At 39.8% G+C, this 19,615-nt stretch overlaps 1 protein-coding gene across 1 annotated transcript in view; it reads right to left on the bottom strand.

Moving 5' to 3' along the window:
- The window catches only part of GLIS1 (GLIS family zinc finger 1), a 205,749-nt gene that overhangs the window by 1,714 nt on the left and 184,420 nt on the right, over nt 1-19,615 (bottom strand). Inside the window, exons 8-9 of the mRNA XM_074908089.1 lie at nt 10,095-10,279; nt 2,694-2,861 (exon numbers count right to left, since the gene is read on the bottom strand). Coding sequence (XP_074764190.1) covers nt 2,694-2,861; nt 10,095-10,279 — 353 coding nt within the window. The remainder of the gene's footprint in view (nt 1-2,693; nt 2,862-10,094; nt 10,280-19,615) is intronic.

The following is a 19,615-nucleotide window of genomic DNA, read 5'->3' as shown; positions in this document are numbered from 1 at the left end:
CCTTCCCCTTTCTGCATCTGTCCCCGTGCCCGTACTTCTCCTCACACCAGCCAGACCCTCCTACCTGCCCCGTGGCCCTCCTGTCTGCCTTGGGGCTGGGCAACTGCCTAAGCCTTCTCCATGTGAACAGTTTTTTAACCCACCCCACTATCCCCTCCCCTACAACTACAGTGTGAAACATTGACCCCTTACGTTTATCCTTTAACACATGCATTCTGGTTTATCCTGTACCACCTGATTTGGGTCGGGTCTTTAGAAAAGTGTCTGTGTGGGCTTCAGTGCGAGGTTGTGACCCCTGTGCCCAGCCCACAGAACCCACCTACCACAATTTTAATCATCATCAGCAGTGGCATGAAGTCACCTGAGGCAACACGTGGAACAAGATTCTCCTAGTTCAGAACACGCCTGTGAACTAAGTGCCTGATGTAGAAAATAAATCTCTTACAAATCACACTCATGTGAACTGCAAGTCAATGTGTGGATGGCTGATCCTCGCGGTTAAAGCACGGGGACCTGGCTCCATTCTCTGCCAGGTGGAGGAGCTCTCTGGAGTCATTGGGAAATGACTTTCTTCTCTTTAGCCTTTCTCTCATCTCTTCTGCCTGCCTAACTCTGTGGGCAAGAATGTCTAGGTATGGCTCTGCACCAGGCTTAACTGAGGCCCCCAGGCTGTGTGGCACCACCCCACCAGCAGTACTGACAGATCCTGCAGTCTCCAACAGCCAGTCCCGAGCTCAGAAAGAACCGTCGGCTCAGCCCTTAGAACTTAATTATAGGTACTTTACTATTAGGTATGTTTTTATAATTTGAGACCAAATTCTCCATTTATTTACATTTCTGCATTTTCCTATGACGTATTAATTTACTGTTAGTTTACAGGTCAAATTCTGCTGTCTGCAGAAATCTGGCATGTAGCATATGTCCAAAGTCTCTGGAAGACGAACTTGGCCTGTTTATCTGCCCTGTGCTGTGTCGCTCCAAGTGGAGTGACCAGTATTTTGGTAAGTTTTGCAAGTGTTTATGTTATGCTAATTTCTATTTGATGAGCCTGTATACAGGGTGGATACACAACCACAGATGGACAAAACCCAAGATAAGCATACACCCCAGAAATCATTATTAGATTCCAGATAGAGTAAACTATCCAAAGTCCTGAACAGAAAATAAAAATTTATTGACTGTTAATGTGATTCATGGAACAGCTGTTTGCCAGTCACATTTGGCATTCCTGTGAGATGAGATCTCATTTAATATTAATGGTGCTATAAAAGCCTAAAAAAAATTAATGCATAGCCTTGAAGAATCTTGCAAACCTGAATGGTTCTATTTTACACACAAAAAGATGAGATAAGATTTATATATTTCATATATATTTACGTTTCAGCCTTTTAAGTGTTAGCATACTTCAATAACCACCCTAAAAACAAAAATATTACACAGAAACATTTCATAATAGTTTAGGGCCAGACAGAAAAATCAACTGTTGTTGAAGTTGGTGTCTTGCCATAGTATTATTCTTTGCTCCTACAATTTCTTTTGGAAAGTTTATTTAGTCTGTTCTTTAAATATTGCAGGCTGTCAATCTAAACTTGAAATTTGATGTTAACATTAAAAAACTATGTTTTAGTAACATCAAACTTATGAATAACCCAAAAGAATTCAAAGTTGAAGTTGAAACTTCATCTTAAACTTTTCCCTTGTGTTTGTTACTGATGCATACACTTTCTAGTATGGAACAGCAGGCAAATGCATGCACGCTCTCTCTGAACAGAGTCTCATTTAATACAAAACAAACAGGAAAGTCAACTCTAATTTTGTGGTCTGACTCAGGCCCCATTTCAAAAAGCATTTAAACATATGTTTTCAGTATCGTCCTTAACTGAGATGCTCTCCTGAATTCAGACATGAAGAAAAATTTCTTGGAGATCCATAAATAAACACTGCAGTAACTGGTAGTGTTTCATGGCTCTGACAACACTCACATTTTGTCTGATTTCAGTAATTCCGGCAATTCTTAATTGTGGTTTTAAAATTAGAAAAAATGCTTTATAGAAATGAATGCTTAAATATTGAAGCATTATAGCAATCTAGCTATAATAACGTTGCAAATTTTAGATTATGCAAATATGTAGCTAAAGGAGAAAATACAATTGCCATGAATGTGCGACAGCACAAACACAACGGAACCCCCAAACAAAAAGATACTAATATATTTAGCTGCATTTATCAAAGCCTTTCCATTTTGTAAATGTCAGTATTGCAAAACAAAACCATCTTTTTATTCTTCGATGGACAGGAAGTCCCTGCTGCTGCTATTTTCTTCAGTTGTGTTAACTATCTTCTTAACTCTGATCTGATTCTAAAAGCCTGCCTAAGCATACCTGAAGAGATGTACAGTGAATAGCCCACACAACAGATGTGAGAAATGTCTTGTTTGTCAGCTCTCCTGAAGGTGTGTGTTGCCTGTGACATCCAGCGGAACAAAAGGAGAATTTGCCCATCAGTAAAATACGGGAGGATTAAAGAAAGCAGATTTCCTTTCCTTCTGGGATTTTTATAGATGCAAATGAATTTCAGTGACTGAGTTTTTTATGCATAGATATTTTTGTAATAACATTGACTATAAAATGTGTTCTTTTCCCCTCCTGCTAAAAATATTACACGGATAATTCTTTATAGGCGGAATAAATTACCTGTTGAAGCTAAAGGTGCATTGAGTATGTGATAGCCATTCTGTCTCAGAGGATTAAAGCAATGGGATTCCCCTGTGAGCACATCACTGGTGACAGACTGGTCCATTGTTCTGTAGCAGTCTCCATAGTGGAAACAGTTTTGTATTGAGTGAAAGCTGCCTTGGTAACCTGAAAACAGATATTGCACACACATTTTAACACTACTGCAATGGTATTAGCTCCATTTCTGTCACAGTATTTCATTACTATTGTGAGGGGTTTTAGTTCCTCAGTTTTAACTATGGAAAAATGATCATGCTATTCTATAAGGTGTAATAATATAAAGCTGCATCAGACTCGGTCCCACAAGGTGCTGTGGACTGTGATCCCCATCAAGCAAAAATCTCAAGGATGTGCTTCATTTCAAGCAACAGATCAGCTGAAAACAGTCAACAGCCCGATTGTGTTCAAAGCTAAGTTTTAAGCACTCCACTGGATCAGGTCCAGGATGCTCAGCTCCTAAGGGCATGTGTCTATAATGAAATACTTTTAATTTAAATACAAAAATTAAATATTTAAATGAATAGCAGTGCTTTGTTTTCCGTTGAGTAAATTCTTTCCCCATCCAGTGTGCGTTATGCACTGCTGGAGACAGCGCTATTTATCTGCAATACCTTTAGGAGTACCTCAAACCTCTCCTTTCTCAGACTGCTCTTATTTCAAATGAAACCCCTTTCACTGAACACAGGGAGCCACAGTCTGCAAGTAAAATTGAACTGGAGGTGCAGGACTGACTCCAGATGGATGTCAGGTGAAGACTTTGAGTTCAGCTAGAAGCTCTTCTTGCTTCTGAAAAGTGCTGAGATAAATCTGTATGGTCTCTGGCTGCCTTTCTCTTTTGGGGCATGTTTGACTTTTGTCCTCCACATACCCTAAATTTCTTTAAGTCCTGCTTTTTTTCTAAAGTATTGTATTACCAGTGGACCAGCAGTTTGGTTTTTGCCTGCAGAAGTTATGACTAAGTTATACGCAACAAAAGAAGCTATTTAACAGTAAAGGACAAATTAATTGCTGAGGAAGGAATTTTACAACTTAAAGTTTGTGCCAACATCCTAAAAGAAAATGTTATTTGCTCCCATAAAGATGACCTCAAAGCATGCCACAAGATTTATACCAACTATGGCCCGATTCAATTCTCTTCCCTCCTCCTGGCTCAATAATAATTCCAGGTGCACTGCACACCAACTGCACATTCATATTAATTTCCTACCTTCTGAAATGTCCTTTCTGAAATGGTGCTCCTTCCCTTACATGCGGCTGAAGTCAACCAAGTCAGGCTTAAAGTTCGGTAGAATGTTCCATCAAGATTTTCCTCTAATTGCCAGAAAAAATATGGAGCTGTTGTCTTTCTTCCCTCAGACTGACACATTTCCTAAGGAACTACGGCCACAGCTCCAGGTAGTTCAGGCAAACACAGACACAACCTGATCTTCAGCTGATAGCAAGTCAGCACAGCTCCACTCATCAGTGGGAGACCCGACTTGCTGGGCCAGCTGTGCAGCTATTCAGTCTGTTTGTTTAGAAATGAAATCCCTGTGCCTGTCACCAGAGTGCCTGGGTGCTGTGCAGGGTGGAGTTTGTCCCCTACAAATCATGCAGTGTATAAGCTTTTCCCTGTTAAGAAAGATCTCCTTTTTCTACATTTTCCCTTTACTCCTAAAGTTTGACCAAGTTAGATAGTATCAGGCAAAGATCAGGCTCCGTCTGTTCATTTTGGTCATGTTTTCTAAGGTGGTAATAAATAAGGGTAAGTGAGGCAATTCTTTAGTAGAAATGCGATGAACTCATCAAGCGGTGAAAGATTTGCTCTGAAGTTTCACAGTTTAATATGTGTTTTGGCAGAATCTGTAAGGATTAGATGATTCATTCCTTGAGAACCTCCACCACAAAATACCTAAATTGTTTATATCCATGATTGGTGAAGTACTAATGGATGACTATATTAGATAAGGACACTATGCACATTGTACCAGAGCTGTTAATATTTGCTGCTATGTAGAAGGCCCAGAAATTTGGAAAGCTGAGTATTAAATGATGCATGTCCTTCCGTGAAATAAATAGACAGACACCTCTATTTACTGCCTGGAGAGTCTGGCTCGAAAAACCAAAGAGCTCTTATGAGAGGTAGCAAAGCCATCTTCTGATGTGGTTTTAGGTACAGGGCTTTATTGATTGGCTTTTGATAATTATCTGGACTTTTCTGTTTACAAAACATGAACTCCCTGCTGTAAGCCTTCTAAAAATATATCCTTTTGAGATGAACAGTGAAAAAAAAAAGAAACACTTGGCTTCAGATGAGGTATAACTGGTTGCAGAGAGCGCTTATATGCATTGCTAGAGAAAAAAATGAACCTCTTCCAGAATGTCTGCTATACACATCACTTCTAGGGAAGACATGATGTGTATTTTCTCTCTCTCTGTAATTGCTGCCCTTTCATCATGCTCCTAAGCTTGCCTTTGTTAAATCAATTAAGTATCTTTATGATCTACAGGGCTGGCACAGTGGCTTAGAAAATCAGAGAACAGCCAAGCATGATAGAACTGGATTGAAACTAGTTGGATCCAGGGTTTTCTCAAGACGTACGGGTAAAGGTTTGTTTTGAAGTGTTTTAAGTTACACTGTCTAGCTGCTCAGGAAAAAAATACCTGAGGCAGAGAAATGCCTCAGAATCAGAAGTCTGGAAAAGTACTGCCATAAGCAATCAAATTCTGCTTTGGATTGCACTATCTATCCCTCTGTATCACTGTGTGATAATCTGAGACGGCACCGCAAAAAGTGTTACTGGAACTATCCAATGAAGAGATGTGATGTAGGAAAACACTGCTGTTATTGCACTGTTGTATTCACCAGGAGCAAATCTGCTAAGTGCTTCCCAAAGAAAAATACAGAGAAATACACCATTCCTGTTCCAATGGGCTTGCAGATCTGACAAATGCAGACAGCTGAAGAAGAACTAAAAAACTAACTAGGTAACTAAAGAAAAAAGATGGAGTGAGGAAGGGGAAGACTGCAGCAGCACTGCTCAGGTAAAACAAACCATGACACTAAAAATGGGACTTTAAACCCTTCTGATCTAAGATGTATGATGAAAGCTTCCTTCCTTCTTCATGAGCTTCACAGAAATGATGAGATAGTGGCACCCTATGAGAAAGTGATAGAGGCTTTCTGGAAGGAATTCTATGTGTGTGGAAAAAGGCACAAGGGATGGCTCTGGGAGGAGTGGAGTAAAAGGCTGGTATCTGCTTCCTTGAGGATGAAAGGTGAAGGAGAAAGACAGAGACTCCCGACAGCTTTCGGAATTGCAAAAGGTGAGAAAGAGGTGGAGACTCAAGAGAGCTCTTCTGCATAGACAAGCACACTGAGAAGATAATCACTGAGTTAAGCAGTGCCCGCTTTATTCCTTATGCAGGGATCTTAGAGCAGACAGGTACTGCCTGGTTGGAGACTTGTCAGAAAGCACTTGTATTTCTCATCTTCAGAATAACCTCTCACACGAGTGCATGGAGGTTTCATGGGGAGCGACAGCGGCAGCAGTTTATTCAGGAGAACTCTGCCCTTACACCCGAAACACTAAAGAACTGCACTTGCAGCTGGTGAGCCTGAGCTGCAGTTCCACTACCAGGATGTATAGGAAGAATTTGGTGATCTTCCCTGCACTTAAACTGGGCATGAAATGACACTTGGGGAAGGAAGAATCGTGCTTGCAGTATTAAAAGCTGTATTTCAGAATGCAGTCAGATGAACGTGAATCTTGGAAAGTGGAAATGAGTCTTGGACTGGCTGAAATTGCACGCCTCCAGTTTGAAGGACCGCAGGACCAGTGAGTTGCTACGTCAGTAAGATTTTTTTTCATGACTTTTTATATACTTTCTATACTCCCACCCACTGCTTTAGAAGCACAATCAGGGAGGTTTTTTTGGTACCAGATAGGTTGGCTCAAGAGGCCAGTCAGTCTGTTCCAAAGGATCCAAGCCTCATGCATCTTTTACATTATTAAAAAGGGAAAATTTCCAGCTTGTTTAAATGCTAAGTGTTCCCGAAAACCAAAGTAATTAGATAAGAGATGGAAAGGCCATGTGAGTTGAAGTAACCACAAGGACTTTTGTAACACCGGGTGCTCTTGCCAGATGAGGTTTCATTCATTTTACACAACCACAGGAAATGAAACTTGTTGCTTGCAGGCAACACGATGTTTGATTTGCATGTGCAATACAAGTCAGAGCTTTACTGCTTTTATACATTTTTAAAATGTGCATTACGAAACAAAGGTGCTTTTGGTTCATGCCATTTAGTTGTTGTTCCTTTAGATTTTTAGAAAAGCTTTACACAGAAAATATTAGAAATTAAGGTACGATTAAAATCCCATAACCAATGGTTCAATTAACAACCACATATGGTTGATTAAACTAAAGATGGAGCATTTTTTACACATTCTTAAAATAGACTCCCTTTCAGTAGTTAAAATATGAAGTAAGCAAGAAGGCTTGTCTGGTGCAAACATCCCTGCTCCTTCTAGGAGAGCAAAAGTGTTGTACCAATTTGGCCACAAGTGTTTCACCAATATTTTTTTTTCCACATGGATTTCAGGTTTTCCTTCAGTTTTGATTTAAATCAAAAATTTTCTGAGGTTAATTTTCAAGTGAGGAATTTACTAAATGTCCTGTCAGCTTAAATGATCACTATTAAATGTTTTATGTACAGTAGATGTAGAAATATAGCAGTTAATAAAGGAATAAACCGAGTTCCAAACATAACATTTAGTTAAAATTTTGCTTTGAAATAATTTGTGACAGAAAAGCTGCAGTTAGCCACTTCACACAGTGCACTGGCTGCCTCTGTTTCTCTAAGGCACGGCCTAGAAAACTTCAAGCAGCGTTAAAATGAATGATGTAATGAGCAAATCATTGGAATATGTCTATTAAATGCCATCTTGTTATGCTATGTCATTTACATGTATGCGCAAATAAATCTCAGCTTTTCAAATTCCATAAAATTTCTGACAAGAAATCACGTCAGGTATAAATAACTCCATTGCCTGCCAAATTCTTTCAGCATGTAATAATTTCCATGTGATCTTACTACAACTGAGCTTAAACATATAAATAATGTCAGCTTATTATTTCATTATTGATATTTCTGCTACCAGCCTAACGAAGCTTGCTGTCTTCTAAAAATTTCAGATCCACGATGTTTACGTGCTTCTGTGCGGATGCCTAGTTCTACAGCTAGAATTAGATAGTGTCCCTTTTTTCAGCAAAAATTCCAAACTCCCAAAATACTACAGATTCCATTAGAAAAATGTACTGTTAATGAACCGAGATGCAAAAAAACCCCGATGTAGAGCAAGTTCAGCTAAGTTTACAGGTTACAGATAATTGATTTCAAAGGCTGCTAATCAAAATTGATTTTTGAATGACCATTTCCATAATTAATTTATAATAATACTTCAACATTTGGCCAAAGTAGAAAATTATTGCTTTTTCAAAACCACATGACATAACACTTAGAAAGCAACAATTCATTCAAAAGGAAATGTGGTTTTCTTAAGGAATAAAGTCAATTTATTTAAGTGGTTCAAAACTTGTTCTGTCTATGCATTTGTTTCTGCCATAGTAATGAGCTGCTAAACTTTCCTCTTGTGGTTTGTAGTTATTTAGCTCATTATAGTAACATAATCATATATCATTATATGCTATCATAAATCTGCCACTTTTCCCTTACAGAGTTAATCTTTTCAAATTGAATAATCTGTTGAGCATCAGGTTGAGTTAGTTTTTCCTTCAGAACAAATCATTTAATATAATGCGCTTTAACTTTTCAGACTAAGTCCAACCAAGGAGCAAAAATACTCCTCAGAGAATGAAGGGCAGAGGGAACTGTTGGGATACTGAACCCCTGTGTGAATTGCTCACTGGGTTTGTGTTCATCTCCTGTGTTTCAGACCTAGCTTTAACATATACTGAGAGAAAACAAACCTCCTATTTTGCCCACTGCTAAAATGACCATGTGATACTTCGTCAGCCAAAAATGACCTTATACAAATGACAGTACGGATGTGAAACGAGTTTCAAAAAGCTGATTATCTGCCTCTATAAACTGATACGCTTGGTTATACTTGCAACCAGACAGATGTCCTGCACACTTCTTTATTGTGAATATTTACCACACTTAAGCAGCATACCAGCTGGATTATGTAACTTGTTTCTTAAATATGCAAGCTCCTGTTACTGGAAGAATCTGTGATAATAATATCTCTTCCTAATTTATACCTTAAAAATTGCAGAAACATTAATTAGTTCCCACAGCAGAACTCCAGAACAGGTAAATAAGCTCCCGATTAAAAAGGCTGGGTAATTCCGAACAAAAATGTTTTAAATTAAGCAGTGGGATGGCCGCTTAGCTGCTCCCATGCCTGTCCTCAAATCCCACTGGCACTCTATAGCTGTGGAGTGCCTTTGCATATTATTACTTAAAATAATACAGATGCCAATCTTCCAAATAATAAGGAGCAAAATATTGTTTCTTTGTCTAAACTCATGTCTAGTGCATCACTATCAGTGGATATTGCCAAGGTGTGCTACAGCCATGAGAGAGTTGGGGGGTTCAGCTGGAGAAGAGAAGGCTCTGGGGAGACCTCAGAGCAACCACCCAGGACTTAAAGGGGGCTACAGGAGAGTTGGGGAAGGACTCTTGATCAGGGAGTGTAGGGATAGGACGAGGGGTAATGGTTTTAAACTGAAGGAGGGTAGATTTAGATTACATAGAAGGAATTCTTTCCTGTGAGGGGGGTGAGACACTGGCACAGGCTACCCAGAGCAGCTGTGGCTGCCCCCTCCCTGGAAGGGTTCAAGGCCAGGTTGGACGGGGCTTTGGGCAACCTGGGCTAGTGGAAAGTGTCCCTGCCGATGGCAGGGGGTTGGAACTAGATGATCTTTAAGGTCTCTTCCAACCCAAACCATTCTGTGATGCTATTCCATGATTCTATTTTGGGACTAGATGGCTCTTCCTTCAGCAGGATCACTCTATCCAAGCTGACAGAAGGCTGGATGACCAGTCAGATGAGGTGCATAACTAGTAGCCATCTACTGAAAAACCTGAATAAATGCAATCAATCTGTTGTTGTGATAGCTTTCCCTGTTATGATAACATATCACAGCATGAACTGGTCTGAAAATTTTGCTCAGTATGTGTATCAAGCCACTTTAAAAACTGGAGTTCCCCTTGAAATGCTGTCACTTCCTTAATAAGACAGTATTGGCCAAAAATGCAAAAACTGAAATAAAGTCTTTCTCCCCAACTAGGAATTAGGAAAGTTCAAAACCAAAACCAAACCAAAACAAAAAAATAGATGCAAGAGTTACCTTGAGATCCCTGCTGTACAGACTGGTTTTGAAATTGAGCATATGGTTTATTGGGTATTCCAGAAAATTGCTGCCCATTTGGTGACTGGCTGTGTGATGACGGAGAGCCGTGTTTCTGCAATAGGGAAGGTGGAACTAATGCTTTCAGGGGGCTGACAAGTGGAGAGATTATGTTGGGAGCAAGCCTAGAAAAAGAAAATACAGAAAAACTTCATATATCACATCACAATATGGGAAAATGAAATACTTGAAAAGCCCTATTTCCACAACAGCCAAACTATAGAAACATCTATTTTGCAGATAAAAATTATGTTGGAAAAAAGAGATAAAAAAGCAGTGCTGCTTTCAGGTATTCATCAGGAGGAAAGGGAGTTAGGATTGCTGTTCCTTTACACTGACTTCCTGTAGGAGCCCTAGTGACAGGATCAAAATGGCACCACTCCTCAGTAAGCAACTCACACACAGCTCAGTTTTAATTTTAAATTTCCTAAGTTGAGATACATGTCAGGAAAACAGAAGTGGAAAATGTAGTTAGGGTGCGCAAATGTGAGTAAATTGTTTAAGTGCCTTTGTAGCTGTAACAGGATAAAGCTTTACACCCAAGCTGCAGCCAAGACAAAGAAAAGCATTAGTTATTCCTCATGTAGGATTTTTTAGACTTAGAAATACAGCTTTAACTGCAACAGATGGTACTGTCCTTTCAAAGGAAAAGCCTGAAGAAGTGTTTGCTTGTGGTGACACTGCTCAGTGGAAGAGTGAGAAGTTGTACCTGAGAGATGGAAAATTGCCCCTGGACATCTGGGACTCGGGCCAGCACTGGGGCAGTCCTGCTCGGGGAACAGACCCCGACCCAACACTCCCACAGGGAGCCGGAGCAGTTGAGGCGCAGCCTCACTAACCCACTTCCATCAAGTCCCCTGGTGTCTTCTGCCACCGGTGGAGCAGAGAAGCTTCAGTGCTTCTTCCCTGCCGACTGCTCCACCAAGGGCTGGTACAGCAGCTGGCCCAGAAAGGACGAACCCTTTGTCAGAGAACTGTCTCTTGACCATTTACAGCCAGAAGGATGGCATGGTGCAGAAGATGGGACCAAACCCCTGGCCATTCATGTACAAGCCTCTTTCAGAGCCGCATTAAACTAACCCTATAAATGAGTAAACAAGCTGAAGTCAGATCTTTTACCCTCCTACAGCAGCTGTGACAAATGGCCTTTTGCTCCATAGCCCAGCGTTACATCATCAAATATGCAAGCTGCATGGACTGTGTATGTTCACCGTATACTCTCTGCTGCCTCCGAAGCTTCTGCTAAACATAAGAAGCGGCTCTTTGAGCAGCACTAGAACCTTCAGACACCAGAAAAAAACACCTGTCTGTTTGAGAGCCATGCTGCTGAAACTTCACAGCTACACGTCCTGAGGTGTAGAAATAAAAATATCCCTGCAGGTTATAATACATGTCACCTAGCTGGGAAAAAAATATTGAGCACAAACCGTTGTAGGTGTACAAAGAATCAACTAAAAACTAAATTAAATCTATCAGTGGTGTCTTTCTCTACCACTGCACAAGCCATTCAAATACCATGAACCATGATTTACAATAGCAGTTCCTCACTAGTTTACATGACTGCTTCTTGGAGCAGTTAGGATTAAACTTGGGGAGCGAGGCTATGCTTGACTTAGGGCTCAGCACTACATGGGAGTGCTCAAGAGGTAAATATAGATGAACTGTGAATTAATGGTGACAACAGCTTAATCAAATTTAACATGAGAGGCAGAGGAACACTGCCAAAAGCTGTCACAGTGACACTTTATTAAAAGGGGCTTAAATAAATCAACCAGTCAAAGCCCATCCTATGCTGAAGTAATTTCATCTCCCAAAGTAGGAAAATAAGGCATATAATACAAACCACAGAGACTCTGAATATCCCCAAACTAAACTGAAGAATTAAACCAGTATTGTTAAATGGGTGAAGGCAAGGATATTTTCAGGCTAAATATGTAAGGACTGGAAAATAAATTTTTTGTGAGAAAAATACCACCACCACCACCAAGACCAGCAATACATAAAATAAAGAGGACCAAGGTCGAATTCTAAGAGCCAACATGCAAAGAAAAAAATATTTTTTATTTTGTTTAACGTTAAAGAGAGCTCAGCACCGCAGCTGGGATGGCCACTGCCCCATCCAAGGGTAAAGGCTGGGGGCTGCAGAGGTGCTAAAAAAGGACATGGGGAATGCAGGGGCCACCTGTGCCCTCTTCAGCTCAGAGACAGAAAATGCTCTTTGGAGTCCGAACTGCTCGAGGCGCAGATGGTTGGGGAAAAAATACCGAGTTTATTTGCGAAGAAGGAGCTAAACGCTAAGGTCAGCTCCCAGTGGCTGTAGGTTTTCCTCAAAGGTCTCGGTAGAGAAATAGTTTAACACAAATGAGCTCTCACACAGCCCAGCTACAAGTCATATCTTCTGCAAAAGCTCTCAAATGTGTGTCTGTAGTGAACTGTTGCGTGAAGATGGGGCTGACATTATCTGCTGGGACCTAGAGAAAAGCCTTTGCTACGGTCTCTTCTGAGCTGTAAGTGAGTGCTGGTGAAGCCCAACCACAAATTACAGAAGGGTCACCAGCCCCTTCAACCAGCACACATGGAGACATCGTCCTCCACATGCCAGAAACACTATTAGATGCCTGGAAATGCTTCTATCTGAAAGGAGATAAAAAAGATTGCAGTTGTTTTCATTGGAAAGATAATAGCTAAAAAAGATCACGGTAGTGACATTTATATGGATAATGACCACACACACATTTAAAAGAGAAACAAAAGATGTACTAAAAACTCCCAAGTCCTGGATGAGCCAGAAACCACTCTGAATGAGGGAGAAAAATACTTCTGGTGAGCGAGGGCTCTGCAACTGCCTGTGTTGGGTTTCTTCTGCCTTCTCTTGAAATGTCTTGTCCTGGCTACTGCTGGGAAGTGAAGCACCCCATAGAGGCCTGCCGGGCTGCTCTCTGTCGAGTGCTTTGTTAGGATGGTCGAGTAATCACATTTTTAAATTCTATGCAAATATGTTGCGTGTCAACCAAAAATGGTACGTTTAAGGTGTCCAGCTGTGGGAATACTGAAAATCCCATCTTCCCTACCCAGTTTAACTACTCCCAGAGGCTATTTAAATCTTAACCATGTGAGAAGAATTTAACAATTTTTATTGTTATTTTCAAAGCAGCGCTTCTCCCTGTTCCTGCTCTTTTGCATTCCTGTTTTTCCTGCGCAGGAGCTTAACGGTTATGATAGCGTCTGTGCCTCAAAGCCTTTGAAACGCCAGGTCCCTGCTCCTGCTCAGTACTGCTGTCACCATGCTGGAGCTGAGCAAACGTAGCTCTCTGCGGGCACCCAGTCGTCTGCTTACTGCACCAGAGCTTGAGAGCTGAAACCCTGAGAGCTCCCTGTAACGCTGGACCATCCTCCTCTGCGTGATGAGAGTTTCATACAGTTGAGCAGATCACAAGAAAATCTATTACATTCGGCTTAGTCTCTCCCAAACTGGGAACTGAACATGTTTCCCATAAGTTAAGGAACCTTTTTTAGCTAGGAAAGAGCTTTGCCCAGCAGAAAAATCTGGCTATATTAGCACAAGTGGCCAACATGGGGACTTGTGTCCTTAAAATATTCATCACGCCTACAGCTCAAGCTGGTCCCTAAAATATTATTTTGTGTGTGTGTATGCATGTGTGAATGTGCTCTGGCACACTCAAGGAGAGTTTTTTCATCAGCTAACTGTCCAGTTCCCAGTGCCATGTTTTTAATCCTCTCCTGAATATTTGTCTACTAATTAGGTTGCTGTGATACTCAGGTTGTTAAAAGAGAGGAGGAATCATTATACAAATTAAATAGATAATGCATTAGCCACAGAAAAGAGCTAAAAAGGAGATGCCTTGTGTTTGGAAGAAGAAACACTAAACTACTTACATCAGGAACTCAGCTGAATACACTGAAAATTCCCAGGCAGTAGTTCAGGCATATACATTTCAATAACTAATAGCCTGGACATTTCCTGTTAATACTGTACTACAACCACAGTTTGCTTTGGTTTACATATTAATAATAAATATACACCATATATTTTACTTTAATTCTAACTTGAATAATTCAGTAAATTTGCAGGTCCTTTTGGGGCTTTTAAATATATATCTGTGCCTATATATAGCAATATAGAGAGATATAAAAATAAATACTCTCACACACATGTAAAAAAAATCCTTATCCTTCCTTAATTAATTAAATTTGAGGGCTCCTAGCTATACGAAGTGCTCCTGTTCAGGAACATAAATCTTTTTGCTATCTCCCTAACCTTGTGACAAAGCTAACAACAGTTCTTACAGATTGCTTGCACTCTTGATGTAGTCTGTCTGTTGATAACAGTCTACCCTGTCTTACAAGGATGCTTGATGGTAAAACACTTAGTAATTCCAACAACAAATTAACCCACTTCAAGGCTTTTACTAATCCATTATCAGAAACTGTATGTCCCTTATGTGAAAGGTAGCCTGTTAGCCACACCTCTACCTTGTTCCTAGCCATTATCTGCTACACACACTAATGAAGTTACTCTCTGAATCCAGCAGATTTCCAGTCATCCTGCTGATGAAACTGCTATTGCTAAAAACTTTGCTGTATGTAATAGATGATGCAAATAGGAAAGCTTTTTCACCTGAAGATTCATTTTGGTGACTTCAGACCTAATGACAGTAGGTTCTTCTCAATCTCTGTCATACAGAGAGGCATGCACCAAAACAGGCTACGTTCCTTACACGTGTTGGCTTGTTTTGAACTTACAGTAGTATCTTCTGGAAACAGCAGTCTTGGAGGAATCACGTGCAACCTTCTTGAGCAGTGATAATAACAGAAAAGGAACAACACAGTTGGATGCAGTAAGAATCTACTTATTAATGACCATATATTACAGTGGTAAAACCAGTTCAGTTTTGAAGCATTAAGTTATTGTGAGAGTTAAAAACAGCTGAAGGTATACTAGAATAGTAAGACAGGGTTTTCTTACAAAGTAAAACTGCCAAAACTAGAAGCATGCCACTGAAAGAAGAGAACTGAAATGCAGTTTTTCAGATTACAAGGGTGCAATGGAGGAGCCAGCCTCCTCTCCACCCTGTCCAAGACGCGGGAGCAACAGGGCATGCACCACAGAGAGAAGAAGGTCGGCTTAGAACAAAAGGAACATTTTGCTCACACAGCATGGCCTGGCCTGTGGCATTCATAGCCACAGGAAGTCACAGAATCAAACAAAATACTTAAGTTTTTTAAAAAGAGACTGAATAATTTAATGGCCAAAACCAACATTTCCATGCTAAGTGAGGGGTAATCAAATCTTGTGCTTCAGGATGTAAACTGATCACCCAAGGAGGCAGAGAGGAATTCTCCTCTCTCTTCACTCATCATATAACTTTGTATGATTGACCAGGTATTGTGGGTTTTTTTAAATTCCTTTTGAAGCACCATGTGTAGGATGGCGCTGAAGACATAATGCTAGTCTTGAGGGACCTATGATTTCAGGTAGTATTGCAAAGCTAATGCATTCCTCTCCTGAGGATGCATCAGTAGACAATTAAGTAAACGGACTAATCAGAAAAATCTTCTTTATGTAATACCTTCATCCACACAAATGACAGAAAACTATGGGAAGAACTGATTCTAACTCAATAACATACCTTGTCTGTGACACTGTGCACATTTCTGCACCATGCTAAACACTGTCTTAAAGCACTCAGCTTCCCAGCCCTTCCTAAGGGCAGCTCTTCAAGCCAGATGGGACACTACCCCAGAAGAGTCATTAAACCAAGTATTAGACAGACAACAAGCCAATTCCTCACCTCTAGTGCAAAGCATTTGTCACTCACATCAATGGCAAAGCTCAGAAATCTCAGTCTTAACAGAAGGACTTTTTAAAAAAGAAAATTAAAAGTCATAACATAGGAGATAGTGATCTGTCTTCTCTCTCATTTCATAAAGTGCATACCTTTAGGAACCTCAGACAGAAATCCCAGTAAGACTTTTACACAAATTTTCTTGTGATCATGTTTTAGCAATGTATTCTGGGTGGTGAAGGTTCATATTAAATTGTAGGTAAGGCCTATGTGAGGGAACTATCTAGGAATGCCATGAGCTAGTAGTGATCTACAGAAAAGACATCTAATAGGCTACAACTACCATTACCTTGCTTTAGAATTATTTATCCTGTTGTCACTTTCAGCCTCCCAAAATAGGCAGTAGTGTATAAAAATGTGCGTATTTTCACACCATATATGCACACCAAATGTCTTGTTCCAATATTATTGCAATATAAAGAACCAGAAAATAGATAGAAATCAACACTGATTTTTCTGAGCTGTCTGTCAAGATGCCTAGATGTATGTTTTCTATATTCATCCACAATATTTAGTCTGAGTAAGAAATAGATTTACACTTTGATTTACCCAGTCTTTGTCCAGTTGCAGTTCCTGGACAAATGAACACAGAGTAAGAAATTGTAAAGCCAGAGTTTGAGCTGTTTTAAGATGAGCTTTTTCATGATGTAGTTTATTATTGCTTGACTGCCAAAAACTACACGCAGTATACTAATTAGTAAATACTGAATGTAATTAAAAATTGAAAAATAATGAAAATAAATTCAAACTAAGATTCTTGAATAGTAAGTGGGAATGAAGTGTAACCACGAAACAGAAATATCTAAGATAGGGATGTTTCCAATATGAAAACTGTCTGGGTTTTGGGGTTTTTTTATGATGTGATGGCTTGATTGGCAGATTCCTCAGCTAGACAAAGAATCTCAACCCATATCCTATTGAGTTCAGTGGAAACACGACCAAATCCAGACTGAAAAACATCTGTCCTTTATCTCAAATAATTTTTTTGTATGTTTTGGGTTATTATTACCGTTCCATAATACAGTTCTCATTCACAGCCGATCACCGTATCAAACAATCTTGACTTTTAGAATTATGTTTAACTCATATTAATGTGAAGAAAAGTATATAATTAAGCACCAGAGTAAGAAGCAAAAACAAAGAAGCTCCATGCTTTATCTTGTGACTCATACAGTATGGCAGCTAATTACAAAACCTGAGATTTTCCATGAAACCAGGTTCTACCATAAAATCCAGCATGCCAACCATTTCATTCATAAAATCTCTCCCCCAAGCATTATAGTTACTTAAATTGTGAGAAAGTCCAATTCAGTTCCAGGACCAGGAGATTATTTTTTTTTTAAATGGAAAAAAAAAATTAACACTGATTTTCATCTCTTCCCATAATATTAAAAATGATGTGTAAAGCTCTGCTAATCTGGTCTCTGGATAGCGCCCAATCTCTTGCCACGTGTTTCTGTTCTGGGTCTTGCCCTACGGGAATTTCTGTCAGCACATGCTCAGGAAACAGTTATACTGTTCACTTTTTTCCTACTTTTTTTTTTTTTTTTTTTTTTTTAAGAAGGACTCTATCTGAAGTTTGGTGAACCTTTGCACTAATCACTGCCAGGTGCCTCTGGCTACGTTTCTGGAATGCAAGGAATCTTTTCGTTCTCTCCCTCTTTCCTCCTTTCTCCTCTTCCCCCTCTCTCCCTGATATATAATAAATCCTTCAATGCAGATCACCTTGCTGGGCATCATTGCATTTTATTACCCTGTTCTATAAACAACGAGCAAACAAGTTACTGGACTGTGACACACTGCCCTTCCAACAAAGCCTCAGTCTCTGCTCCATGACTGCAATACACGACACTGTGTTTCTGTTTTTCTTTTCTCTTTTCTCACTCTGTGGCCAGCTTGAGTAGGTGTCTGCTCCTAAGAGACTCTGGCTCTGTCCCTGGCTCTGCTACTAATGCAGCGTGTGACACACCTCTGTGTGTAACATCTTTAAAGTAGGACTGAGGCAATGTCAGCCTTTTCCTAGCTTCTAGGTGAATACAAGATACTATTTTTCATTCAGAATACTGCCTTGGATTACTTGAATCCAGTTCTTCACCTTCACTCACACACACTCTGAGCAGTGTCAACAAGTGCCCGTACAAAGAGTGCAGGAGCTAGTTAGCTACGAGGAGTAAGAGGGGCTTCATAAACGTTGTGGAGAACACCATCTATGGGACCCTTAATGTGACTGAAGTCTTAGGTCACTTCATTGCTTTTTAATAACACCAATAACAGTGATATGAAAAGAGCTTTGGGTTCAAAATTACACAGGAGCCAAAGGAGTCCTTCCCTGGCACACTCAAAGGCTTTCTGTGTGGGCCCTCTCTGCAGGTACAGAGTGACTTACTGAAACACTCCCACTCTTTTCTAATGCATACACAGGCAAGTCTCAGTTGGGTGCAAAACATAACTCAGTATTTTGTAATGCATTTCATTACCTACACAAACTCACACATATACGCAAACACATTTTTTCTGTGTTAAATTAATATTGCTACAATTGTTCTGACCTGGCATGTGCAATTTCTGCAGAGGAGTTAAACATAGCCATCATTATGGGAACTGTGCTGATCTAAAAGACAATTTTATTTAGCAAGGTTTGTTCAGAAGTCTTTGAAACGAAGCTGATGAATCACTACAGTGGAAGCCACTACACGTAAGGGAAATTTGAAAACTTATTCTTGCTAACAACCTAGCAGGAAAATACATTTCAAAAGTTTTAAAAAAATCCTTATTAATGTGGTCAAAGAAATATCGAAACATATTTAAATAAAGAACACTGCCTTAGGTTCAAGTGATTGCCAGGAAGTCAATTACAAAGACATGCAATCAAACACAGATATTGTCTACTCAATATTATCCAGCATGGACTACATGCTTGACTGATCTGCCTTATTTTAGTCATTTGAGGTCATTATTCTCTGGCAAGTATGCAGCAAGAGCCTTCCAGGTGCAGGAAGATTCTGTACAGGTAGCTAATGTCTGCTTTCTTTAAATTTACAGTCTAAAAGGCACTATACCCAATAGTGGGAGATGTTAACTTAAGCATTAGTTATACCATGATAAATGATTGTGTTTGGTGTATATGGTTTACATCTAACTGCAGAACTTTCACTTAAAAAGCAAAACAAAATTTGAAAAAAAAGAAAAAAAATTTATCAGCTTTACATATGTTAAACGTAAATTTAAATACAGATAAACCCAGTGATGGCTAAAATCATTAATATAATGCAGAAGAGCTGTAGTTGAATCCATCTTAAATGCTTTCTCAGTTACTTTGACCAACTCCTTGAACCTCCTACCTTCTCCTGTAACTCTCTTATTTCCCACTCTAAGATAGTTTTGCTCACAGCGTCTCTTCTAGGCAGACAACACAGCGCTTACTTTGAGATGCACTGAAGAAGTCTCTCTAATGAATGTCAATCCAGCCCTTTTAGAAACAAATGAAATACATGCCCACCTATTTCTGCTGATGGCCAAACAATATTTTACCCCATGATCAAGCACTAACTTATTCTTAACCATGTAGCGTTGAAGTAAGCCTATGCTAATTTT

The sequence above is a fragment of the Athene noctua genome, chromosome 5, assembly GCF_965140245.1.
Source record: "Athene noctua chromosome 5, bAthNoc1.hap1.1, whole genome shotgun sequence".
Classification (NCBI taxonomy): domain Eukaryota; kingdom Metazoa; phylum Chordata; class Aves; order Strigiformes; family Strigidae; genus Athene; species Athene noctua.
This window is presented reverse-complemented; position numbering and strand designations above follow the sequence as displayed.